The sequence below is a fragment of the Oncorhynchus nerka genome, linkage group LG25, assembly GCF_034236695.1.
Source record: "Oncorhynchus nerka isolate Pitt River linkage group LG25, Oner_Uvic_2.0, whole genome shotgun sequence".
NCBI lineage: Eukaryota > Metazoa > Chordata > Actinopteri > Salmoniformes > Salmonidae > Oncorhynchus > Oncorhynchus nerka.
In genome coordinates, this window is record NC_088420.1 from 57,507,488 (window position 1) to 57,534,821 (window position 27,334).

General features: G+C 43.2%; 1 protein-coding gene across 1 annotated transcript; it reads right to left on the reverse strand.

Annotated features, from left to right (window-relative positions):
• Positions 1-1,009: 1,009 nt before the first annotated feature.
• LOC115109005 (5'-nucleotidase domain-containing protein 3-like) lies at positions 1,010-25,547 on the reverse strand. The gene is made up of 14 exons (XM_029633548.2): positions 24,937-25,547; positions 23,934-24,118; positions 21,393-21,467; positions 20,579-20,634; positions 19,225-19,315; positions 18,725-18,862; positions 12,429-12,489; positions 11,932-12,034; positions 11,344-11,445; positions 11,058-11,139; positions 10,869-10,955; positions 10,589-10,729; positions 5,203-5,267; positions 1,010-4,919 (listed from the first exon to the last, which is right to left on the reverse strand). The coding sequence occupies exons 1-14, from the start codon at positions 25,247-25,249 to the stop codon at positions 4,655-4,657; spliced, it is 1,764 nt and encodes a 587-aa protein (XP_029489408.1). The 5' UTR covers positions 25,250-25,547; the 3' UTR covers positions 1,010-4,654.
• Positions 25,548-27,334: the final 1,787 nt, after the last annotated feature.

A 27,334-nucleotide genomic window follows, 5' to 3' on the forward strand; every position in this document is an offset into this window, starting at 1 on the left:
TTGCTGACTGCAGGAATGTCCACCAGAGCTGTTGCCAGATAATTTAATTTTCATTTCTCTACCATAACCCACCTCCAATGTCATTTTAGAGAATTTGCCAGAACCTCCAACCGGCCTCACAACCACAGACCATGTGTATGGCGTCGTGTGGGCAAGCTGTGTGCCGATGTCAACATTGTGAACAGAATGCCCCATGGTGGGGGAGGGGTTATGGTATGAGCAGGCATAAGCTATAGACAACAAGCACAATTGCATTTTATCGATGGCAATTCAAATGCTCAAAGATACCGTGATGAGATCCTGAGGCCCATTGTGCCATTCATCTGCAACCATCACCACATGTTTCAGCAAGATGATGCAAGGCCCCATGTCACAAGGATCTGTACACAATTCCTGAAAGCTGAAAATGTCCCAGTTCTGGCCTGCATACTCAGACATGTCACCCATTGAGCATGTTTGGGATGCTCAGGATCGACGTGTATGACAGCGTGTTCCATTTCCCGACAGTATCCAAAAACTCCGCACAGCCATTGAAGAGGAGTGGGACAACATTACACAGGCCACAATCAACAGCCTGATCAACTCATAGCGAAGGAAATGTGTTGCGCTGCATGAGGCAAATGGTGGTCACTCCAGATACTGACTGGTTTTCTGATCCAAGCCCCTACATTTAAAAAAAAGTTATGAGACCAACAGATGCATATCTGTTTTCCCAGTCATGTGAAATCCATGGATTAGGTCCTAAGGAATTTATTTCAATTGACGGATTTCCTTATGTAACTCAGTAAATCTTTGAAATTGTTGCATGTATATTTTTGTTCAGTATAGCTCAGTATTTGAATTTAATAACTTATTTTATGAAGTCATTTTTACTCATCTTTATCAAGGATGTCAATCATTTCAGACCACACTGTATATATCAAACAATAGATTTCTAAAACATTAAGCCTCATCGATGATCATAAACAATGTCATTTTCTTGTTCGTTTCCCCCAAAAACAAATCAATCTAATATCTGAACATTTTAATGCAAAGTAAATTATTTGAACACACTTTTACATTTTATACTTTTTAAAGCACAATGTTTAAGAAAACAAACAAAAAAGATAGCCACGCAACACTGGACGATGAAACATACATTTGTCAATGAAATACAGCATATTACCCTTTTCTATGAAAAATAAACTGACAGTTATGTCGGTTGTGTCGGAGTGCTATTAATGTGGCTACCTGAACTAGTAAGGACTACTAATAACAGTAAAGCCTTTGTGAAAAATATGATTTTAGGGTAGGCCTATCTCCCTTATTACCAGGGAATAATATATATATTCTAAACTAAAGCATCACTAATATATGATCTACAGTGCAGTTCTAGTGACAGACGTGTAAGGCATGTCTTTGAAAATGTCAAGTCATAATTTCAAACAATTCAACATCACACAAAACTCCTGTGCTAGATAATATCCGGAGTCTGTGTTTCTCTGTGCTTACAGGTTCAGAGACAACCTGCTTTAGGTGGTCATCCCTTATTACCCCTTTATAACCAACTTTTTACAGATACTGTATATAGCTAAAAAGGCCAACAGCATCTTAATACACAGGTAACTAACTATACAAGTGCATATCATACATTTACATAAATATATGATTACCATGAATGTTACAGATAATGCAGACAGTTCATTACATACAGTGCCTTGCGAAAGTATTCGGCCCCCTTGAACTTTGCGACCTTTTGCCACATTTCAGGCTTCAAACATAAAGATATAAAACTGTATTTTTTTTGTGAAGAATCAACAACAAGTGGGACACAATCATGAAGTGGAACGACATTTATTGGATATTTCAAACTTTTTTAACAAATCAAAAACAGAAAAATTGGGCGTGCAAAATTATTCAGCCCCCTTAACCTCTTGCCTCTACTTGGGACGCTTGCGTCCCAACTAGAGCTCTGGAAATGCAAATGCGCTACGCTAAATGCTAATAGTATTAGTTAAAACTCAAAAGTTCATTAAAATACACATGCAGGGTATCAAATTAAAGCTACACTCGTTGTGAATCCAGGCAACAAGTCAGATTTTTAAAATGCTTTTCGGCGACAGCATGAGAAGCTATTATCTGATAGCATGCACCAATACACTACAACAGAAAAGCACAGCAGGGGACGTAAACAAAATAATTAGCATTTCGGCGTTACACAAACCGCACAATAAAATAGAAAACAGTCATTACCTTTCACCATCTTCTTTGTTGGCACTCCTAGATGTCCCATAAACACTATTGGGTCTTTATTTCGATTAAATCGGGCCATATAAAGCCAAGATATCGTTATATGTAGACTGTGTGATAAACGAAAAAAACAGCGATTTCACAACGTAACGTCATTTTTTAAAATTCAAAAAGTAGACGATAAACTTTCACAAAACACTTCGAAATAAGTTTGTAATGCTACTTTAGGTATTAGTAAACGTTAATAAGCGATAAAAATCATCCATAGGCGATGTCAAAATCATTAGCTGTCGTCTTGGAAAAAATTTCACGAGAGAGCTCTTCCGGAATGATCTGGGCGGAGACCGGAGGTAAGTGGTGCCCCTGTTTCGGTTCAACCAAGAATCAAAGAGGATTCAATTCACAAGACTCTAGACAACATGGGGATGCTGTGGGAGTTGAATGCTCGGTCTTATCTAATTCGGCTCACTGTTAACAAATGCTGGAAGTGGCGCAAGGATATTTATTTCCATTTTCTGTGATCAGGTTTTCCTGCGCTTTCCGATGTAACGCACGTTATGTAATAGCTGATTTAACCAGTTTTAAAAACGTCCGAGGGTTTCCTATCCACACATTCTAACCATATGAACGTACTATATTCCTGGCATGAGTAGCAGGGCGCTGAAATGTTGCGCGATTTTTAACAAAATGTTCAAAAAAGTAGAGGGTCGACTGAAGAGGTTAAGTTAATACTTTGTAGCGCCACCTTTTGCTGCGATTACAGCTGTAAGTCGCTTGGGGTATGTCTCTATCAGTTTTTCCACATCGAGAGACTGAAATGTTTTCCCATTCCTCCTTGCAAAACAGCTCGACCTCAGTGAGGTTGGATGGAGAGCATTTGTGAACAGCAGTTTTCAGTTCTTTCCACAGATTCTCGATTGGATTCAGGTCTGGATGTTGACTTGGCCATTCTAACACCTGGATATGTTTATTTTTGAACCATTCCATTGTAGATTTTGCTTTATGTTTTGGATCATTGTCTTGTTGGAAGACAAATCTCCGTCCCAGTCTCAGGTCTTTTGCAGACTCCATCAGGTTTTCTTCCAGAATGGTCCTGTATTTGGCTCCATCCATCTTCCCAATTTTAACCATCTTCCCTGTCCCTGCTGAAGAAAAGCAGGCCCAAACCATGATGCTGCCACCACCATGTTTGACAGTGGGGATGGTGTGTTCGGGGTGATGAGCTGTGTTGCTTTTACGCCAAACATAACGTTTTGCATTGTTGCCAAAAAGTTCAATTTTGGTTTCATCTGACCAGAGAACCTTCTTCCACATGTTTGGTGTGTCTCCCAGGTGGCTTGTGGCAAACTTTAAACAACACTTTTTATGGATATCTTTAAGAAATGGCTTTCTTCTTGCCACTCTTCCATAAAGGCCAGATTTGTGCAATATACGACTGATTGTTGTCCTATGGACAGAGTCTCCCACCTCAGCTGTAGATCTCTGCAGTTCATCCAGAGTGATCATGGGCCTCTTGGCTGCATCTCTGATCAGTCTTCTCCTTGTATGAGCTGAAAGTTTAGAGGGACGGCCAGGTCTTGGTAGATTTGCAGTGGTCTGATACTCCTTCCATTTCAATATTATCGCTTGCACAGTGCTCCTTGGGATGTTTAAAGCTTGGGAAATATTTTTGTATCCAAATCCGGCTTTAAACTTCTTCACAACAGTATCTCGGACCTGCCTGGTGTGTTCCTTGTTCTTCATGATGCTCTCTGCGCTTTTAACGGACCTCTGAGACTATCACAGTGCCGGTGCATTTATACGGAGACTTGATTACACACAGGTGGATTGTATTTATCATCATTAGTCATTTAGGTCAACACTGGATCATTCAGAGATCCTCACTGAACTTCTGGAGAGAGTTTGCTGCACTGAAAGTAAAGGGGCTGAATAATTTTGCACGCCCAATTTTTCTGTTTTTGATTTGTTAAAAAAGTTTGAAATATCCAATAAATGTCATTCCACTTCATGATTGTGTCCCACTTGTTGTTGATTCTTCACAAAAAAATACAGTTTTATATCTTTATGTTTGAAGCCTGAAATGTGGCAAAAGGTCGCAAAGTTCAAGGGGGCCGAATACTTTCGCAAGGCACTGTATGTAATGAACGGTTGAAGTCCAAGTCAGCCATGTCCAGAACCCATCTCAGGACAGTATTCTGACTTGAAGACAACGCACTTAACTTACAATTTTGTGGCAGTCTCCAATTTACACGAATGAATGAATGATCGGCGCAAAACTGAGTTGTGCACACTATTCAACTCTGAATAGGGCCCACAGAGAGCTCTGTGTCCAGACCAGGTCCGGGCGGAGTGTGTCGCAATGAAACCCGTGCCCCTCTACTTTGAGCAGGTCCGGATGGGGTGTTACACTGATCCCTACCTCCCTCTACTCTTCAGTGGTGGTCCTGTGGGGTATGAAGGGCATCTTCAGGGCTCCGGCGCTGGTCTGTTCGGGCCAGAAGGGTGACTCGTGCTGCAGGGGGGTGCGGCGAGGGAAGAAGGTGTGCTGGAAGTCATAGTTCAGCAGACAGCTGAGGGAGGCCATGTAGATGTCAGCGAAACGAGACAAGCGGCGGGAGAAGTAGGTGGGGTTGTGGTACGTTCGAAAGAGACTCCCAAACTGGCTGTTGAAGATGTCCTTAGTCTGCGATCTGTTGTATGATAAAACACGTAAGATATGTTATCAAGTGACAGTGCTCATTTGCATTGCATGTCAAGGAAAATATTGTTAAGACTTTATTTGAAGGGTAGCTACATTCATATGTAGATTATAAATGTGTTATGAATTCCTTATGTAGTGAAGGTGCCTTTCAAAGAAAGTAAAATATCTATAGCATAACTTCTAGACTTTGAACAAATAAGAGGACTCATTACAAATTACATAATGCTTCTCTTGAAAGGTTCATACACATTAAAAGTAATTCCCCATGGTACCTCATGGCTTCTCTCTCTTTGATCCATTCCTGGACAACAGATTGCGACGCTGGGTCTCTGTGGACCTGGAACGGAGGGAGAAGAAGACATACTGTGTAACTGTTTACATACATACTGAGAATACATATCTGTGGAGCTGGGAAGTAGGGACAGGGTTGGGGAGTAACTGATTACAAACTAAGTGTAATCAGTACATTACCAGCAAAAATATTGTAATCAGATTATAGATACTTAAAAAAAACTAGATTATGAATTATTGGATTACTTTTGAATTCAGAAAGGATGTTTGTGAAAAAATACAAAAAGTCAAAGATATTTTAAATTAAAAACAAATAATTTTACCTTTATTTAACCAGGTAAGCTAGTTGAGAACAAGTTCTCATTTACAACTGCGACCTGGCCAAGATAAAGCAAAGCAGTGCGACACAGACAACAACACAGAGTTACACATGGAATAAACAAGCGTACAGTCAATAACACAATGGGGGGGGGGGGGGTCTATATACAGTGTGTGCAAATGGTGTGAGGAGGTAAGGCAATAAATAAGCCATAGTAGCGAAGTAATTACAATTTAGCAAATGAACACTGGCGTGATAGATGAGTAGATGATGATGTGCAAGTAGAAATACTGGTGTGCAAAAGAGCAGAAAAGTATATAAAAACAATATGGGGATAAGGTAGGTAGATTGGGTGGGCTATTTACAGATGGGCTATGTAGAGCTGCAGCGATCGGTTAGCTGCTCAGATAGCTGATGTTTAAAGTTAGTGAGGGAAATAAGTCTCAGCGATTTTTGCAATTCGTGGCAGCAGAGAACTGGAAGGAAAGGAGGCCAAAGGAGGTGTTGGCTTTGGGGATGACCAGTGAGATATACCTGCTACGGGTGGGTGATGTTATGGTGACCAGTAAGCTGAGATAAGGCAGAGCTTTACCTAGCATAGAATTATAGATGACATCGAGCCAGTGGGTCTGGCGACGAATATGTAGCGAGTGCCAGCCAACTAGAGCATACAGGTCGCAGTGGTGGGTGGTATAATGGGCTTTGGTGACAAAACAGATGGCACTGTGATAGACTGCATCTAGTTTTTTGAGTAGAGTATTGGAAGCTATTTTGTAAATGACATCGCCGAAGTCGAGGATCGGTAGGATAGTCAGTTTTACGAGGATATGTTTGGCGGCGTGAGTGAAGTAGGCTTTGTTGCGAAATAGGAAGCCAATTCTAGATTCAATTTTGGATTGGAGATGTTTAATATGAGTCTGGAAGGAGAGTTTACAGTCCAGCCAGACACCTAGGTATTTGTAGTTGTCCACATATTCTAAGTCAGAACCGTCCAGAGTAGTGATGCTAGTCGGGCGGGCGAGTGCAGGCAGTGAACGGTTGGAAAGCATATATTTGGTTTTACTAGCATTTTGGAGCAGTTGGAGGCCACGGAAGGAGTGTTGTATAGCATTGAAGCGCGTTTGGAGGTTAGTTAACATAGTGTCCAAAGAAGGGCCAGATGTATACAGAATGGTGTTGTCTGCATAGAGGTGGATCAGGAAATCACCCGTAGCAAGAGCAACATCGTTGATATATACATTAAAAAAAAGAGTTGGCCCGAGAATTGAACCCTGTGGTACCCCCATAGAGACTGCCAGAAGTCCAGACAACAGGCCCTCCGATTTGATACACTGAGCTCTGTCTGAGAAGTAGTTGTTGAACCAGGAGAGGCAGGCATTTGAGAAACCGAGGCTGTTGAGTCTGCGATAAGAATACGGTGATTGACATAGTCTAAAGCCTTGGCCAGGTCGATAAAGACGGCTGGACAGTACTGTCTTTCATCGATAGCGGTTATGATATCGTTTAGTACCTTGAGTGTGGCTGAGGTGCACCCGTGACCGGCTAAGAAACCAGATTGCACAGCGGAGAAGGTACAGTGGGATTCGAAATGGTCAGTGATGTTTATTAACTTGGCTTTCGAAGACTTTGGAAAAGGCAGGGCAGGATGGATATAGGCCTATAACAATTTGGGTCTAGAGTGTCACCCCCTTTGAAGAGAGGGATAACCACAGCAGCTTTCCAATCTTTAGGTATCTCAGATGATACGAAAGAGAGGTTGAACAGACTGGTAATAGGGGTTGCAACAATGGCGGCGGAAAAGTAGCTGCGGAGGGTGCAGAGCTGTTGGCCGGGGTTGGGGTAGCCAGGAGGAAAGCATGGCCAGCCGTAGAGAAATGCTTATTGAAATTCTCGATTATCATGGATTTATCGGTGGTGACAGTCTTACCTAGCCTCAGTGCAGTGGACAGCTGGGAGGAGGTGCTCTTATTCTCCATGGACTTTACAGTGTCCCAAAACTTTTTGGAGTTAGAGCTATAGGATGCAAGACTGTTTGAAAAAGCTAGCCTTTGCTTTCCTAACTGCCTGCGTAAATTGGTTCCTAACTTCCCTGAAAAGTTGCATATTGCGGGGACTATTCGATGCTAGTGCAGTCCGCCACAGGATGTTTTTGTGCTGGTCGAGTGCAGTCAGGTCGGGAGTGAACCAAGGTCTATATCTGTTCTTAGTTCTACATTTTTTGAAAGGGGCATGCTTATTTAAGATGGTGAGGAAATACATTTTAAAGAACGACCAGGCATCCTCAACTGACGGGATGAGGTCAATATCCATCCAGGATACCCGGGCCAGGTCGATTAGAAAGGCCTGCTCGTAGATGTGTTTTAGGGAGCGTTTGGGGTGGTCATTTGACCGCAGACCCATAGCGGATGCAGGCAATGAGGCAGTGATCGCTGAGAACCTGATTGTATTTGGAGGGCAAGTTGGTCAGGATAATATCTGAGGGTGCCCATGTTTACGGATTTAGAGGTGTACCTGGTGGGTTCCTTGATAATTTGTGTGAGATTGAGGGCATCTATCTTAGATTGTAGGACTGCCGGGGTGTTAAGCATATCCCAGTTTAGGTCACCTAACAGAACGAACTCTGAAGATAGATGGGGGGGGGGGGGGGCAATCAATTCACATATGGTGTCCAGGGCACAGCTGGGAGCTGACGGGGGTCTATAAAAGGCGGCAACAGTGAGAGACTAATTTCTGGAGAGATTAATTTTTTAAATTACAAGGTCAAACTGTTTGAGCATAGACCTGGAAAGTATGACAGAACTTTGCAGGCTATCTCTGGAGTAGATTGCAACTCCTCCCCCTTTGGCAGTTCTATCTTGACGGAAAATGTTATAGTTGGGGATGGAAATCTCCCAAATGTTGGTGGCCTTCCAGGATTCAGACACGGCAAGGACATCAGGATTGGCGGAGTGTGCTAAAGCAGTGAGTAAAACAAACTTAGGGAGGAGGCTTGTGATGTTAACATGCATGCATTTTTCGGTTACAGAAGTCAGCAAATGAGAGTGCCTGTGGACACGCAGGGCCTGGGTTAACCTCCACATCACCCGAGGAACAGAGGAGGAGTAGGATCAGGGTACGGCTAAAGGCTATCAAAACTGGTCATCTAGTGCGTTGGGGACAGAGAATAAAAGGAGCAGATATCTGGGCGTGGTAGAATAGATTCAGGGCATAATGCACAGACATGGGTATGGTGGGGTGCGGGTACAGTGGAGGTAAACCCAGGCACTGAGTGATGATAAGAGAGGTTGCATCTCTGGACACGCTAGTTATGCTGGGTGAGGTCACAGCATGTGTGGGAGGTGGGACAAAGGAGTTATCTGTTGTATGTTGAGTGGGACTAGGGGCTCCGCAGTAAACTAAAACAATGGTAACTATCCTAAACAACAGTATACAAGACATATTGACATTTGAGAGAGACATAAAGCGAGGCACAAAGCAATCACAGGTGGTGATTGGGAGAGCTAGCTAAGACGACAACGGGTAAGACAACAACAGCTAAGACAACAACAACAGGTAAAATGGCGATGAATGGGCAGGGAGGTTCGGTTAACTACACACAGGGCCTGAGTTCGACGCTGGGGCCGACAGATAAACAAAAAATAAACTAAATGGAGTACCGTGATTAATGAACAGTCCAGCAGGCATCAGCTATGTAGCCCGGTGATCATAGGGTCCAGTGAACAGCAATAGATGGAACAGGGAAGCCGCAGGGAAGTCGTTACTACACTAGCACGAGGGCTTAAAGTTAGCAGGCTGGGGTAAGTAGAAGCATCTGCTCCGATGTCGGGCAAAGGCCGGTTGAGGGCACAGCGGATGGAGTTACATCGGCAGACCAGTCGTGGTGGTATGGCGGGGCGCCGTGTCGACAAAGGGTCCAGGCCAGATGGTGAGAGAGGTATTGTAGTTGTAGTCATTGCCTGGCTCACGGCTAACTGGTGCTAGATTCAGGGCAGGGGCGTTAGCCACTATAGCCACACTGATCTGATGCAAAGGTCCAGAGCTTACGGCAAGGATCCGGTGGAGTAGTGGATTCTAGCTGTGTTGGGGTAGAGTCCGGGAGGCATCAGATGTGTAGCCGAGTGATCACTGAGTAGGTTGGGAGGTGGACCTGGCTCAGGGCTAGCTTCGGGGCTGGGTCACTTGGTGGCAGCTAGCTAGCGGTGATGATCAGGAGTAATGGTCCAGGGTTTACGGCAGGAATCCAGCATTGTAGTGGAGAGAACAGTCCAATACTGGTAGGCTGGCAAGTATTATCCTGGCTAAAAAACAGCTGGTGTCTCTGCAGAAGGTAAAGGCCGCTAGCAGTGGCAGACAATGACTAAATAGCTAGTAGCTAATTAGCTGGTTAGCTTCTGATGGTGGTTCTGGCTATAAGGTCTAAAAAAATAGCGGATCCAGATCACATTGAGTGAGGCGGGTTACCGGAAGGTATATTGAGATTGAAAATAAATTGAAAAAAAAGAAAAAAAGACGAAAAATACAAAAATGACATGAGGACGACAAACCACGTCTGCACTGCTACGCCATCTTGGAAAAAGATAGGGTGAACTTCGCCAGGGATGGCCTAAATCAATGCTTATGACAGATTCAGCTCCAGGACCAGCCATAGGGCCAGTTGGCTAATCTTTTGAATATGGCGTAGTAAAAAAACAAACATAATATTAGCTAGGGAGATACGGTTAGCAAGATAGCTAGCTAGCTAGAAAAGGTTAGCATGGTAGCTAGCTACACTGAGAACTGTCAGTGCCCTATTTGTTGATGTTTATCAACTCCACGTGGAAATTCCCACATTCGTGAATATGTATAAACAGCCCTCGTCATTCTTTGCAGGTGGAACCTAAATGTGCATTTCATCTATTGGACAGAAAACTATGTTGAAATAGTGGCCCCAACTTCCTCTGGGGGAGGGGGGGGATATTTTAAGGCAAAAGTAACTGCAGCCAGGTCATTAGGTGGATGTACTCAGTATTCAACACACCCCACACACACCTCTCCCCGCCCCCACCTACCTGCATGTGCTCTATGAGTCCAGTCAGGCCCTGTAGCCAGGTCATCAGGTGGACGTATTGCTCAGTGTTCATGATCTTGATCTCCTTCCTCAGCTCTGGGATGATGGCTCCTGTCCTCCAGCCGTGCTTCAGAGTCAGGTCCTACAGGGAGACGCATAACACCGCAAATAACCAGTTACTTTTATGACGTACATTGTATTTGTACTGTATGTGGAAATGTTGTCACTTTGAATGACTGCTTGTTGTAGCTAAAGCATTTGCAAATTGTTGTTGCACTTACAGCCAGGTCACTGTAAATGTGATCTCCGAAGTACAGCACCTTGGACCCCCTCCAACCAGTGAGTCTCAGGAACTCATATAGGTTTCCCTGAAACAAACACATACCTGTATCAAAGAAAAATGCAATAATTCCAGACCCCACAAAGGAGTTTAAACTCACATTCAATAGCTAAATTGAATTGTCCTGTACCTGTTTGTAGATCTTCCCCTTCTCCAGCTTGTGAATCCTGTCCCAATGCAGCACCCCTTTATCTGTTACTCGTCTGAAGGGCCTAGGATGGACAGAGGAAGAAAAACGCTAACACTTTAATTGAAGAGTACTTACTTTCATGAGGACTTGCGGTTGTTGACATAAGCATTTATGGAACGCTCATGTACTGCTTATGAATGTGTCATGAAGTCTTTATGTAGGTACCCTGTGGAGACCAAAAGGGACATAAGAAGTTTAAAGGTCTTTATATAGTTCCAATACTTACTTCCTCCTGTCGTTGAAGAAGCCTGGTTTGTCGGCCTGCACAATGACAATATCAAACAAATCTCTCCAGTCCTTCCCCACGATGTAGTTCATTCCCCGGTCCCTGGGAATTCACATATTAGATGTTATATTAGAATTCACACAGTCCACAACAGAATATAGAACACACAGCACACTCTGCCAGTATCAAACATATCTGCACACTCATGAGGGTAGTTCATCAACCGTTTGTTCCATTTTTTAAATCAGTCTTGTTTCAAGCCGTTGCCATTTCATCACAGTAAGGACTGAATGTAGCTAACATTCCTGTAACCATGACATGAGTAGGTGATGGAAGCTCTTTGATTTAGACCAGTGGATTTGAGTCAAGCCTCCCTGTGAATCTAACAAATGTGGTTGTAAAAGCCTAGCTCAGTACTGACGGAAATCTCAGAGTAACTTACAGTACAGTGATACATTTTTTTGTATTGCATGTGATATCTTCAGAACTTGAACCCACAACACTGCCGTTTGCTAGTGCCAAAGTCTTACCGACTGAGCCACACAGGACCACAAGACGCCTGAACACAGGTTGACAGTTGACACTCACACAAAGTCAAAGGGGCTGTTGGTGATGAGGAACATCTTCTTGCCATCCTCATAGAGCTTCTTCAACACAGCGTGAGTCTGTTCCCCATAGGAAATATAGTTCTCTACAGAGAGAGAGAGAGAGAGAGAGAGAGAGAGAGAAAAAATAAAGGGAGAGAAAGATATAGGGGGGTAGTGAAAATATAGTAAAACTGATCTACACTGTCAGACGATTGCTATTGTCTACAGAAAATACATTCTTTCTATGAACTACAATAATACTAATTCATAGTAATCTCTTTGAAGATACGAGCAATGGCAATGAACTTGATGTAGAACTCTCCTCACATTCTCACAGACACTCATATACATTAGCACAAACACCTGAGATAATTTGTAAAGATACCACATATAACATAACAGACTGCGTTGCCCCAATCAGAGCATACACTCCCCTCTTTCCAATGATCATAAAGTAACTATTTTAGAGAACAACGCAGAGATCGTTGTTATCCTTACCCATATCTGCCTCCACAGCTCGATACATAAGACCCTTCATATGGACATCTCCTATCGCTGCCTGTCAACACAGAGAGAGGATGAGATGTTACAATGGTAGTATTTTGTGGCAGGAAGGAGGAATCTTTTTCACAAAATACAGCACTTTTACAAACAGTGAGAGGGACAGAAATAAAGTTAAACAAACCATACAACATTTTACAAAAACACATTTACTCGAAGAACAGTGCAGATGGAAAGTTTGGTAACAGAATGATGGTAAAAACTCCTGCAGTTTATGATGTGACCAAAAATCTATTTTGATTATTGAGCTACAGTAAGAGAAGTGGATTAACACCCGGTAACAGAATGACATCATGGGTCCCTGATCTGTACAATACAGAAATGCATATCATTCTCTTCATGGTGATATATCCTGAATAGGTACACAAAGGTAGAAAAATGTCATATCCTCTTTTGCATGTTTGGGTATTATTCTAATGAGCTCCGCACCCAAACAAGACCAAATGTGGTTGCTCTGGGCTGGACCATACCTGTACTAATCATAGACATCTATGTTTCACAAGTTTGGACATCACAGTACATACAGCACAGTAAAGTAGAGTTCAGTATAGCACAGTAGAGTATAGTTCAGTACAGTAAATTATAGTGTGCTCTACTGTACTAAACTACTTTACTTTTCTTTACTGTGGTGTATAAACATGTGAAACATTGACTGGTTCAGATCTGGACTAAATATCAATTACTTTTCAACGGATGTCTGGTGTCAGTCAGTGCTCAGTGGGTGAAAGGGCTGATTAGAGTAAATGGAATTTAAAAAGGGGCTCATGGGTTGGTGTCAGTAAGAGCCGGGAAAGGTGACATTAACTGGAGAGGGAGAGGTTGTCCAGACCGTTTTCACACTCTTGCTTTGACCACCATGTGACAGAAAGCAAAACAAAACATTGAGCTGAACATAACAGTATGTCAGTGGAAGGGAGGCTAGTAACAGGTGACCAAACTGTGGTTTGTGCCTACTAATTCAGTTGCAGTCTTTTTGTTACAGATTTTGGGGTAATTCTGTTAACAATTTGTGCGGGGACACAGGTTAAATCGAGGTCATTTTTAAATGTAGGTATGGGTAAAGTGACTATGCATCGATAATAGACAGCACGTAGCAGCAGTGAAAAAACTCATATGGGGAAGGGGTGTCAATGTAAATAGTCTGGGTGGCCATTTGATAAATTGTTCAGCAGTCTTATGGCTAGGGGGTAGAAGCTGTTGTAGTATTTGTGATCTACAGCTGTTTATATTAGTTACTATGCTGTTACTAAACAGTAATGTATTACAGCTGTGTTCTGTTACTACACCTAATTGGAAATGCACATGTGCACTATTGGGCCGGGGGCTGTAGAGCATGAGTTTTTTGACTAAAGGAAACTAACTGTACTCCCATCTACTTATTGCCTGGTCATTTCTCCACAACACAAATATTACAGCTGTTAAGGAGATTTTTGGTCCTAGACTTGGCGCCCCAGTACCGCTTGCCATGCGGTAGCAGAGAGAACAGTCTATGACTTGGGTGACTGGAGTCGTTGACAATTTTTTGGGCTTTCCTCCGACACCGCCTAGTATGTAGGTCCTGAATGGCAGGAAGCTTGGCACTACACTCTGTAGCGCCTTACGGTCAGATGCCGAGCAGTTGCCAAACCAGGCAGTGATGCAACCGGTCAGGATGCTCTTGATGGTGCACCTGCAGAACTTTGAGGATCTGGGGACCCATGTAAATTGTTTCAGTCTCCTGAGGGGGAAAAGGTGTTGTCGTGCTCTCTTCACGACTGTCTTGGTGCGTTTGGGCCATGATAGTTCGTTGGTGATGTGGACACCAAGGAACTTGAAACTCTTCACCCTCTCCACTACAAATCCGTCAATGAGAATGGGGGCCTGTTAGGCCCACCTTTTCCTGTAGATCACAATCAGCCTTTGTCTTGCTCACATTGAGGGAGAGGTTGATGTCCTGGCACCACACTGCCAGGTGTCTGACCTCCTCCCTGTAGGCGGTCTCATCATTGTCGGTGATCAGGCATACCACTGTTGTGTGGTCAGCAAACTTAACGATGGTCTTGGGAGTCGTGTTTGGCCACGCAGTCGTGGGTGAACAGGGAGTACACGAGGGGCCCCAGTGTTCAGGATTAGCGTGGCAGATGTTGTTGCCTACCCTTACCACCTGGATGTGGCCTGTCAGGAAGTCCAGGATGCAGTTGCAGAGGGAGGTGTTTAGTCCCAGGGTCCTTAGCTTAGTGATGAGCTTTGTGGGCACAACGGTGACCTGTAAACGCTGACCTGTAGACAAACAGCATTCTCACATAGGTGTTCCTTTTTTGGCAAAGGGCAATGTGCAGTGCAACTGAGATTGCGTTGTCTGTGGATCTGTTGGGGCGGAACGTGAATTGGAGTGAGTCTAGGGTTTCCGGGATGATAGCATTGATGTGAGCCATGACCAGCCTTTCAAAGCACTTCATGGCTACCGACGTAAATACACTGCTCAAAAAAAAGGGAACATTTAAACAACACAATGTAACTCCAAGTCAATCACACTTCTGTGAAATCAAACTGTCCACTTAGGAAGCAACACTGATTGACAATAAATTTCACATGCTGTTGTGCAAATGGAATAGACAACAGGTGGAAATTATAGGCAATTAGCAAGACACCTCCAATAAAGGAGTGGTTCTGCAGGTGGTGACCACAGACCACTTCTCAGTTCCTATGCTTCCTGGCTGATGTTTTGGTCACTTTTGAATGCTGGCGGTGCTTTCACTCTAGTGGTAGCATGAGACGGAGTCTACAACCCACACAAGTGGCTCAGGTAGCGCAGCTCATCCAGGATGGAACATCAATGCGAGCTGTGGCAAGAAGGTTTGCTGTGTCTGTCAGCGTATTGTCCAGAGCATGGAGGCGCTACCAGGAGACAGGCCAGTACATCAGGAGACGTGGAGGAAGCCGTAGGAGGGCAACAACCCAACAGCAGGACCGCTACCTCCGCCTTTGTCCAAGGAGGAGCAGGAGGAGCACTGCCAGAGCCCTGCAAAATGACCTCCAGCAGGCCACAAATGTGCATGTGTCTGCTCAAACGGTCAGAAACAGACTCCATGAGAGTGGTATGAGGGCCCGACGTCCACAGGTGGGGGTTGTGCTGAGGACCCATGCCAAATCTTTTTTAGTCTCCTGTGGGAGAACAGGTTTTGTCGTGCCCTCTTCACGACTGTCTTGGTGTGCTTGGACCATGTTAGTTTGTTGGTGATGTGGACATCAAAGAACTTGAAGCTCTCAACCTGCTCCACTACAGCCCCATCGATGAGAAAGGAAGCGTGCTCGGTCCTCCTTTTCCTGTAGTCCACAATCAGGGGGAGGTTGGGAGAGGTTGTTGTCCTGGCAGGGGGAGGTTGTTGTCCTGGCACCACATGGTCAGGTCTCTGACCCTCCTCCCTATAGGCTGTCTCATTGTTGTCGGTGATCAGGCCTAGCACTGTTATGTTATCAGCAAACAATGATGGTGTTGGTGTCATCCCTGGCCATGCAGTCATGAGTGAACAGGGAGTACAGGAGGGGACTGAGAATGCACCCATGAGGGGCCCCCGTGTTGAGGATCAGCGTGGCGGATGTGTTGTTGACTACCCTTACCACCTGGGGGCAGCCCGTCAGGACATCCAGGATCCGGTTGCAGATGGAGGTGTTAAGTCCCAGGGTCCTTAGCTTAGTGATGAGCTTTGAGGGCACTATGGTGTTTAACTATGGTGTTGAACGCTGAGCTGAATAGCATTCTCACATAGGTGTTCCTTTTGTCCGGGTGTGAAAGGGCAGTGTGAAGTGCAATAGAGATTGCATCATCTGTGGATCGGTTGGGATGCTATGCAAATTGGAGTGGGTCTAGGGTTTCTGGGATAATGGTATTGATGTGGGCCATGACCAGCCTTTCAAAGCATGGCTTTCATGGCTACAGATGTGAGTGCTATGGGTCAGTAGTCATTTAGGCAGGTTACCTTAAGAGTTATTGGGCACAGGGACTATGGTGGTCTGCTTGAAACACATTGGTGTTACAGACTCGGACAGGGAGAGGTTGAAAATGTCAGTAAAGACACTTGCCAGTTGGTCAGTGCACATCCTGGTAATCCGTCTGGCGCTGCGGCCTTGAGAAATGTTGACCTGTTTAAAAGGTCTTACTCACATCAGCTGCGGAGAGTGTTCACACAGTCGTCCGGAACAACCGATGCTCTCATGCATGTTTTCAGTGTTACTTGCCTCGAAGCGAGCATACAAGTTGTTTAGCTTCCTTTGTAGTCTTTAAGAGTCAGCTATGACTCTGTGAAACATAAGATATTATAGTTCATGTCCCGTTGGTAGGATATACGTGCTTTCAGTTCGTCCCATTTATTTTCCAGCGATTGAACGTTAGCTAGCAGGATGGAAGGCAAAGGCAGATTAGCCACTTGTCGCCTGATCCTCACAAAGCACCCTGATCTTTTTCCGCAAAATCTCAGTTTCCCCTAGGATTTGCCTGTGCTGGGCTCCATTTAGTTTTTTTTAATCCTGAAAACTCCCTAGTCCTTAACGATTACAAGCATAACAAGCCTCTCCTTTCAGTTCTCTACTGCCAATGACTGGAACGAACTACAAAAATCTCTGAAACTGGAAACACTTATCTCCCTTACTAGCTTTAAGCACCAGCTGTCAGAGCAGCTCACAGATTCCTGCACCTGTACATAGCCCATCTTTAATTTAGCCCAAACACCTACCTCTTCCCCTACTGTATTTATTTATTTTGCTCCTTTGCACCCCATTATTTCTCTCTACTTTGCACCTTCTTCCACTGCAAATCTACCATTCCAGTGTTTTGCTTGCTATATTGTATTTACTTCGCCACCATGGCCTTTACCTCCCTTATCTCACCTCATTTGCTCACATTGTATATAGACTTATTTTTCTACTGTATGTTTGTTTTACTCCGTGTGTAACTCTATTGTTGTATGTGTTGAACTGCTTTGCTTTATCTTGGCCAGGTCGCAATTGTAAATGAGAACTTGTTCTCAACTTGCCTACCTGGTTAAATGAAGGTGAAATAAATAAAATATCAAAACCATGATGCATCCACCACCATGCTTGAAAATATGGAGACAGTTACTCAGTTATGTGTTGTATTTGACCCAAACATAATTAAGGCTTTGCGTTTAAGCCAAAAAGTGTTTATTTTATTTGATTTAACTAGGCAAGTCAGTTAAGAACAAATTCTTATTTACAATGACGGCCTACCCCGGCCAAACCCGGACGACGCTGGGCTAATTGTGCACCGCACCTATGAGACTCCCAATCATGGCCGGTGTGATACAGCCTAGATTCGAACTCTTGTTCTGAGATGCAGTGCCTTAGATTGCTGCGCCACTTGGGAGCCCCATGTTTATTTGCAGTATTACTTTAGTGACTTGTTTAGGAATATTTGTAATCTTCTTTTCACGCTGTCATTTAAGTCATAATTGTGGAGTAACTACAATGTTGATCCATCCTCAGTTTTCTTCCTTCACAGCCATTGAACTCTGTAGCTGTTTTAACCTATTCAACTCTGAGTGGTTGTTTTGGACCTGGTACCAGAAAAAAGAAAAGTGATATCATTTGAAAAGCTACAGTTCTTGTCTTTTGGAAATCGAACTCAAATCTTACTGCTGGCAATGTCGTACAAATCCTTGAATGGGACAAGAAGTAAGAAATTCCCTCATCTGCCTGTGCCTTATTTTAAATAACTATAGCTTCAAAGCCCTGATTGCTACGGCCATTTTAAGATGTCGGCTTGAAGATCCGTTCAGCCGTTTTTGGCACAGTGACTGACTACCCAAACCAAATGCAACTGCTATCTAGTGGACGACCTGGGAATCAAACAGGGGTTATTTACATCAAAGGATAGGTAGAGCCTTCCGCTTGCTCCGCACATGTACAGTAGTATATAATTCCTGTAAGATGAAAAATGAAGGCAGAAGCTCTGCACTTAAAATTCCTATGGGAATTTGCGCATGTTTAGAGCTCCACCATCAGGTAACATTTCAGACCATTTTCTGATCTTTATTTCATTAAAACCTTTTTGAACAGTAATTGGTCTACAAGCCAATTTGAAAGGAGATTCTCCATTGAACATGATTCTAACTAGTCCAGAACTAGGCTTAACCTGTGTCTGGGAAACTGCCTCTCCCTATGAGGTTTCCCCCCATCGGCTGCAGTTCCAGTCCAAAGAAGGTGTCTTTGGAACACCACTGTTCTGGTCTCTTTACCTTGACGTCTTTGTAGAGGTGGACAGGCTCGTAGTCGATGTTGTGCTTCATAAAGTAGTCATTAACACAGCACAGTAGGTTCATCTCTGGAAGGGAGAAGATATCCATGAACTGTTTCATAGTGTGGCCATGGGAACTCTGTGGAGGATAGAGGGGAGATTATTAAAGATCAGATAGGACAAGACACTAGTAAAGTGAGGTGTTACTAGGATATGCAAAAGAGAAGTGTATCCCTAACCTCTGCCCACAGAAGTACATTTTGTATATAGTTAGCAAGCACATGTAAGATTTGCTTCTGGGTTGACTGATTACCTATAATTGGGCTCCACAGGGTAGAAACATAATACTACAGTATCGTAGTGGTGAAAAAAGTTCATGACCACAGTGACTGGGATAAACAGAGTGGCCTTGCTGCGAAATGTAAAAGGGTAAGTTTATCACGGTAAATTAGGCTGATCTGTATATAGTGAATGTAGAAGGGTAGAGGAGATGAGCCCTACCTTGCCATAAAAGTCACTCATATTCTCCAGAGGAACGTGGCAGCCGTCGTACATGGCAATCACCTCCTTGTCTGGCACCGGGTGAAGACCCCTACATGTGACAAGAGAACACTTCCAGACTCATATTAAGCATCTCCAATCCAAAATCAAATCTAGAATTCGGCTTCCTATTTCGCAACAAAGCATCCTTCACTCATGGTGCCAAATATACCCTCGTAAAGCTGACTAACCTACCGATCCTTGACGATGTCGTTTACAAAATAGCCTCCAAAATTCTACTCAGCAAACTGGATGCAGTCTATCAGTGCCATCCGTTTTGTTACCAAAGCCCCATATACCACCCACCACTGCGACCTGTACGCTCTCGTCGGCTGGCCCTCGCTACATATTCGTCGCCAGACCCACTGGCTGCAGGTCTGGTATTTATTTTTATTTATTTTTACCTTTATTTTACTAGGCAAGTCAGTTAAGAACAAATTCTTATTTTCAATGACAGCCTAGGAACAGTGAGTTAACTGCCTGTTCAGGGGCAGAACGACAGATTTGTACCTTGTCAGCTCGGGGATTCGAACTTACAACCTTTCGGTTACTAGTCCAACGCTCTAACCACTAGGCTACCCTGCCGCCCCAATCTATAAGTCTTTGCTAGGTAAAGCCCCTCCTTATCTCAGCTCACTGGTCACCATAACACCCAGCCGTAACAGGTATATCTCACTGGTCATCCCCAATGCCAACATCTCCTTTGACCACCTTTCCTTCCAGTTCTCTGCTGCCAATGACTGGAACAAATTGCAAAAAATCAAATGAAAAATGATTGGCTGAAGTTGGAGACATATCTCCCTCACTAACTTTAAGCATCAGCTATCTGAGCAGCTTACCGATCGCTGCAGCTGTACATAGCCCACCTGTAAGTAGCCCATCCAACTACCTATCTCATCCCCATATTGTTTTTATTTACTTTTTTGCTCTTCCGCACACTAGTATTTCTACTTGCACATCAATTAATTAATTTGCTTAATTGTTATTACTTCGCTACTATGGCCTATTTATTGCCTTGTCTCCTTACTCCATTTGCACACACTGTATATATATTTTTCTATAGTGTTACTGACTGTACATTTGCTTATCCCATGTGTAACTCTGTGTTGTTTTTTGTCGCACTGCTTTGCTTTATCTTGGCCAGGTCGCAGTTGTAAATGAGAACTTGTTCTCAACTGGCCTACCTGGTAAAATAAAAAATAAAAATACAAGTTTGTACTATCATACACTTCCAATATACCACTCCATCCATATGTTTAAATCCAAAAGAGTGTTGAATGTAAAGGTATTGATTGTAAACTGTGATAGTACATACCTGTATACTGTTCCCAACTGGATGTAGTGAAAGGCATCTATCTTCATCAGTAATGCCTGGAACAAATAATTGATTAACACAAATTAGAAAAAGATTGGTACTTGTCAGCCAATCAGAAATGTAATATTCACACAAGCAGTGATATAAAGCCTTATAACAGCTACAGATAACTGGAAAAATAAAGGATATGCTTGGCATTGCGCATGGTGATCTTAGGCTTGTGTGGCACTGCTTGGCCATGGAAACCCATTTCATGAAGCTCCCGACGAACAGTCATTGTGCTGATGTTGCTTCCAGATAGTTTGGAACTTGGTAGTGAGTGTTGCATTCGAGGACAGACGATTTACGCGCTTCAGCACTCGACTGCCCCACTCTGTGAAACTTGTGTGGCCTTCCAGTTCACTGGCTGAGCTGTTGTTGCTCCTAGACGTTTCAATAACAGTAACAGCAATAACAGCACTTACAGTTGACTGGGGCAGCTCTAGCAGGGTAGAACATCTTTCTTGTTGGAAAGATGGCATCCTATGTTGAAAGTCACTGAGCTATTCAGTAAGGCCATTCTACTGCCAATGTGTGTCTATGGAGATTGCATGGCTATGTGTTCACTTTTATACACCTGCCAGCGACAGGTGTGGCTGAAATAGCTGAATCCACTCATTTGACAAGGTTGTCCACATACTTTTGTGTATATATAGTACATATTGAAAACAGGTGCTTCCACACAGGTCTGGTCTGTGAGTTAAGTAATTAACATCCCAGCAGAGTCATGTATAAAAATGCCCAGTTGCCCATTATACATATCAACCATGCTCACCTTTTGGACATCATAGTGCAGTCCCCTGACAACAAAGTTTGGGATGTACTCGTACTCACGCAGGCCCTCGGGGTACTAAAGAGGAAGGAAAATAGATGTTCTCAGAGCTTTGAGTGAAACACAAATGTCTCATATCAACTAATTGAGAAGTGTGCAGAGTCTACTGAAAAAGTTAACGTCAGTGTCATTCAATCATTGAAGAAAAACTCATCATAGAAGACCTTGAAAGGAATTGAAAGGCAAGAGACTCCAGAGAATTTCCCACGACTACGAAAAAATTATTTGTCAACTTGAATAGGGTGACACTGACACCAAATAGAATATCTCACTATGGAAGAAAAATTGTGAGTGTTGAATCAAATGGAGGGGGAGAATTGTCACGGTTACAAACAAAACTAGGCCTGACTGTGGTCTGTCAAGTACAACAGAATTACATAGCCTAATAAAATAGATTTCTGTTTCTATGATTATTATGTATCTGGAGCAGATTTCATCATCACATGAAAGAGCAGAGGAAAAGCAGAGAAAAAGAAACCTGGTCAGATTTGTTAATGCTGTCTTGTAAACTCCTATGATCTGGCATGCCAAGGACTAGAAAAGCTGTTTCTGTCTTCTTACCAACTCATATGTGACCAACCGGCTCAATTCAGTCTTATGTGGCAAAATATGATATAGTGTTTTTATTTTATTTTTTACATTGGATAAAAGTAGAGACTCAGAGCTACACAATGGTATATCATACACTACAGTTAAGGAACAATGGGAAGGTAATTCTGCTTTGAAAGTTGATAAACTTATAACCTCACTTTTGAGAAAATGTCCTTTGAATGTTTTGGTACACCTACAGGAGAGCTCTTCTTTGTCTACACCCATTCAGCATTGTTCACACCCGCTTAAGCTTTAGCCCCACCCATCTCTTTAAGGGTTGATCTGACCGTTCTGTCCTAACAGCAGTCAAGCACCCAAGCTAACTGGCTAATGTTGGCTAGCCACTTCCAGACACAAATAAGAGAAGAGCTCACTGACCATTTAACTCGCCATAGCAGAGCTCGTTAGGCAGTTTTTATGCTATCCAGAGCGTTGGTGACAGCAACTGTGCTGCTGTCAACAATTCAAGCTTTTTTGCCAACGTTTACTGACACCGGCCATATTCAAAGGGTGGTAAGCGTTCGTATATTCGTCAGTTATTCTGTGCTCTGGTACACTCAGATGAGAGTGCTCTGAAATTGGAGTAGATATCTGGTAAATTCACTCTGGCTAAGTCTATCAACAGTTTTTGCAGTGAGATCATTAACATTCTACTTGCATAGCGGAGTCTTTTGTTAAGACATGTTGCTAGCTAGCTAAACAATGAACCATAATTCCAAATCATGACGTTACTACCCTGCATGAATCTGCAGGTAGCTAACCACCCAGGTTCAATGTTAGCTAGCTAACAGTCTATAACTAGCAAAGCAAATGGCTCTGAGATACAAATAATATTGCTACACAGATCACATACGTTAGCTAGCGAGCCAGCCAGCCAGCCAGCTAACTAACTTGAAATGAAAACCACTGACAAAATTAGAAACGTGTAATATCTGAAAATGTAGCCAGCTAGACTATCTTATCCATATACATGGATGGACACTTCCCTCTCTGCCACAGATGCCATGGTTGCCCTTAGTTTGAAGATGTAATCCAGAAACGGGCGTTTTCTTTATCTCCTTAGCTATCATACTCTAATTGCACTGATTTCAAAACTCGGTCCTCCAGAAAGTGGAGCGCAACACTTATGCAGTTCTACTGTGCAATATATGTTTTTAAAAGCCGCGTTAGACAGGATTACCCACACATGACCAGCTCAAATAGACAGAAGGGTGCTACATGGCAGGCATGTCCAGGCCACTCGTTATATCAGCCAATCATGGCTAGTGGGAAGGTTGCTCTCTTTTTCTGTGGCTAAACCAACTAGGGTCGTAATTTAACAATTCATTCGTATTTACAGAAGGCATACATGTTTGTTATTAAGGCACATGAAAGTTCACATGTTTGAACGGCATTTCTGCCAAAAAAACGCATTCAAATGGCTCTCCTGCGAAGTAGTGACGCGCGCCATATGCCTAGTTTCCTGAAACAAGTCACATATGGTTATTGTCATGCCAGTGGCAGTTTGGCATGACAATGACTGTAGGAGATGGCTACACAGCACAAATAGATTTGGCATGACAATGACCATAACATTTGGCTATTTTGTATCTGCCTTCTTGCCAAGTCCTACTGATAAGACAGCACAAACATATCTGGGACACCATGCTAGAGGAACAGACTCTGGTCCCAGATCAGTTTGTGCTATCTTGCCATTCATTGTCAAGCAAACCATGGCCCCAGTGAGCAATTGGCAATATTGCACAAACTTGGTATGACAATTAACATAAGTGTTGTCAAGAGAGCCTTAACAGATCCGGGATCAGACTACTGTTCCTCTGCATCCCTGTCACATGAAAGATCCCTCTGCTACAGATCTGAGTTCAGCCTAGACTGGAGGAACAGACTACATACCCTGTGCTCCTGGATGAGGATGTCCCGTGCGATGTTGAAGATGAGGGTGTGGAGGTGTCTGGAGTAGAAAGCCAGGGTGTAGTCATAGTCAAACCCATAGATCTCTATATCGTGCAGACTCATCTCATTATTGGCAAAGATAGTGTTGGGGTTCACACTGTTCTTAGATATCACTGGGATCAAGGCTAAAATAGAAGGAAGAATAGGGTGAAGACATTTATATGGTTAGGGTTAGTGTCCCCATATGGCCATATCTCCATGTTACATCGCTTGTTTACGGAAGACAGACGGAAGACACTATATAGTGTGCTCCAAACACCTGTGTGTGTATGCGTAACTGGGGAGGTGTAGTTAGTCAACTGGTGGCACACAGCTTGTGGATCTGTGCAAAACCGGTTTGAAAGTGATAATCATTTACTTTTCTAAACTTTAAAACACATAGTTGGAAATGTAGTTCACATGGAGCCAAATGTGGGTGAATGTAACTGCTAAAAACCCAACATACAGAGAAGGGTTTTCAAGAGCTTGGTGACCCCTGGCCCCTTCTATGTTGGACACGATGAGTCCACTGCCCATTTGCTGGGTCTCAAAAGCCTGTATTCCAGAGACTACGGGAGGGAGAGCAAGCAATCACAGTGTAAAACAACATGCCAGTGTCACAGTCTATGTCCATTCAGTCAGTCAACAACAGTTCAGGATGCCTTTGACATTGTGCCATTGACAGTGGTCACCAGCAGGTGAAATGTCCAGTGTCTCTGGTACAATAATAAATACTTGTAAGTGGTAGCTACAATAATAGGTACCCGTTTTTAACTGGTACAATAACTGGCATACAATAAGTACTTATTATTGACATGACACGCCTGGTACAGTGGCTAGCTAAGTGCAAGTTACGCCGAGTCTTTCAAAGGAATATGCTACAGAGTAATGAGTTATTGGACAATGTTGTTTTGCATCCTAAACCACACTTGTTTTCATTGAATTCAACAAATGCATGCCCTACCTTCGGTCTGTTTTTTGGTTTCGTTGTAAATAGACCATAACCAGTTGGTCATGTCCTGGCCACTTGCGGAACTGGTACACATAGTAGCCTCCCTATAGATTTTGGCACCGGATTGTTGCGCCAAAACCTTCCCAGTGACCCTACCACGGAACACTGCACGGAAATTCATATCCAATAACCGAGCGAGTCGAGTCTTCCGCGCCACCCGATCGACGAGGTGAAGTGGTGTTCCGTGCGTATGTATGTAGTTGTAGCAAATTAACAACTTATTATTTTTTAACAGACTACACAAGTACAGTGACAACGGCGTCATGACTAGTCGCCTTCGGTTTGTCAGTAACCAGCGTGTAGGTAGTGGGCTCTACGTAAATGCACTCGGTTAGAGCACTCTTCTGTAAATACATAAACCGAATCGGTCCATGCTCTTCCGTGGCAACGTCACTTCCTTGGTTCAACTCACAACACCGTAGATATAGATAGAGGACTAAGTTTTGAATCTGAGTCATTATAGCGTCTGCGACGGCATGGGCAGAGCCATTGAGGCTGTCTCCATGGTGAAGTAGTAAAGTTTATTCTTCACGATTGGCTGATACCTCCTGATGACCTAGGACATTATTCCAACAGGGTCACCAGGAGGGATCAGCCAAATGAAGTTGGATGTACCGCCCAGTTGACTACGTGAAAATGGTGAAAGCCCTCAAATGGCACTTTTTGGCCATTTAGAGGCTTCTAATCATTCTCTATGGTCAACACTCAAAATGACAGACCTAATTATTCTTCGTCTTCTTCTTAAAAAATATTATAGCATTTTGCAAACAAACGTTACAGGTGCGTGCCGCCACCTATTGGATGGGGTGACAACGGATACACTTTAATACAGGAATAATAGGGGAAGGGGAAGGAGGAACAAAAATTAAAGCTTTCCTCCTTGAAGAAGATTCAAATGTCTACTCACATACCAACACAGGCTCAGGAACCTGAGAGGGGGGAAACTCTTCATTCATTATTCCCTGTAACGTTTCCTCCGTGAAGTCCTGAAGATCCCAAAATATTTTGGCCACCTTCACAATGATTTCTATTATTTAAAAAATAAAGTTTTAGTTTGCCCAGTTTAATTTATCATTTGCGCAATAAACACAACAAAGTCTACCTTCTTTACTATTAGTATCCCAGGATACCTCTGATGAATGACATTCACTGCAGGCTGAGGGGCATCACAGCGAACCACCGCATTTAACCATGGCAAGGTGACTAGGAAAACGGTTGACTACAAACATTGTAGTTATTCCCTCCGTAAGGCAATCAAACATGCAAAACGTCAGTAAAGAGACAAAGCGGAGTTGCAATTCAACGGCTCAGACACGAGACGTACAGTACCAGTCAAAAGTTTGGGCGCTCCTACTCATTCCAGGGTTTTTCTTTATTTTTACTATTTTCTACATGGTAGAATAATAGTGAAGACATCAAAACTATGAAATAACACATATAGAATCATGTAGTAACCAAAAAAGTGTTAAACACATCAAAATATATTTTATATTTGAGATTCTTCAAATTTGCCTTGATGACAGCTTTGCACACACTTGACATTCTCTCAAACAGCTTCATGAAGTAGTCACCTGGAATGAATTGCAATTAACAGGTGTGTCTTGTAAATATGAATTTGTGGAATTTCTTTCACAATGTGTTTGAGCCAGTCAGTTGTGTTGTGACAAGGTAGGGGTGGTAGACAGAAGATAGCCCTATTTGGTAAAATACCAAGTCCATATTATGGCAAGAACAGCTCAAATAATCAAAGAGAAATGACAGTCCATCATTACTTTAAGACATGAAGTTCAGTCAATACTGAAAAGTGCAGTCGCAAAAACCATCAAGCGCTATGATGAAACTGGCTCTCATGAGGACCGCCCCAGGAAAGGATGACCCAGAGTTACATCTGCTGAAGAGGATAAGTTCCTTAGAGTTATAAGACTCAGAAATTGCAGCCCAAATAAATGCTTCACAGAGTTCAAGTAACATACATATCTCAACATCTACTGTTTAGTGGAGACTGTGAATCAGGCCTTCATGGTCAAATTGCTGCAAAGAAACCACTACTAAAGGACACCAATAAGAAGAAACTTGCTTGGGCCAAGAAACAGAAGCAATTGACATTAGACCGGTGGAAATCTGTCCTTGATAAGTCCAATGTTTGGGGGTTCCAACTGCTGTGTCTCTGTGAGACACAGCGTAGGTGAATGGATGACCTCCGCATGTGTAGTTCCCACCGTGAAGCATGGAGGAGGATTTGTAATGGTGTGGGGATGCTTTGCTGGTGACACTGTCAGTGATTTATTTAGAATTCAAAGCACACTTAACCAGCATGGCTACCACATCATCCATCTGGTTTGCCCTTAGA

Bases quoted from the DNA above. Each gene is read 5' to 3' on its own strand.
- LOC115109005 (XM_029633548.2), bottom strand. From the start codon at position 25,249: ATGACGCCGTTGTCACTGTACTTGTGTAGTCTGTTAAAAAATAATAAG. The intron at 24,119-24,936 runs GTAGGGCATGCA...CTTCTATTTTAG, and splicing joins AACCAAAAAACAGACCGAAG to CCTTGATCCCAGTGATATCT. The intron at 11,140-11,343 runs GTAAGTATTGGA...TGTCCATCCTAG, and splicing joins TTCTTCAACGACAGGAGGAA to GCCCTTCAGACGAGTAACAG.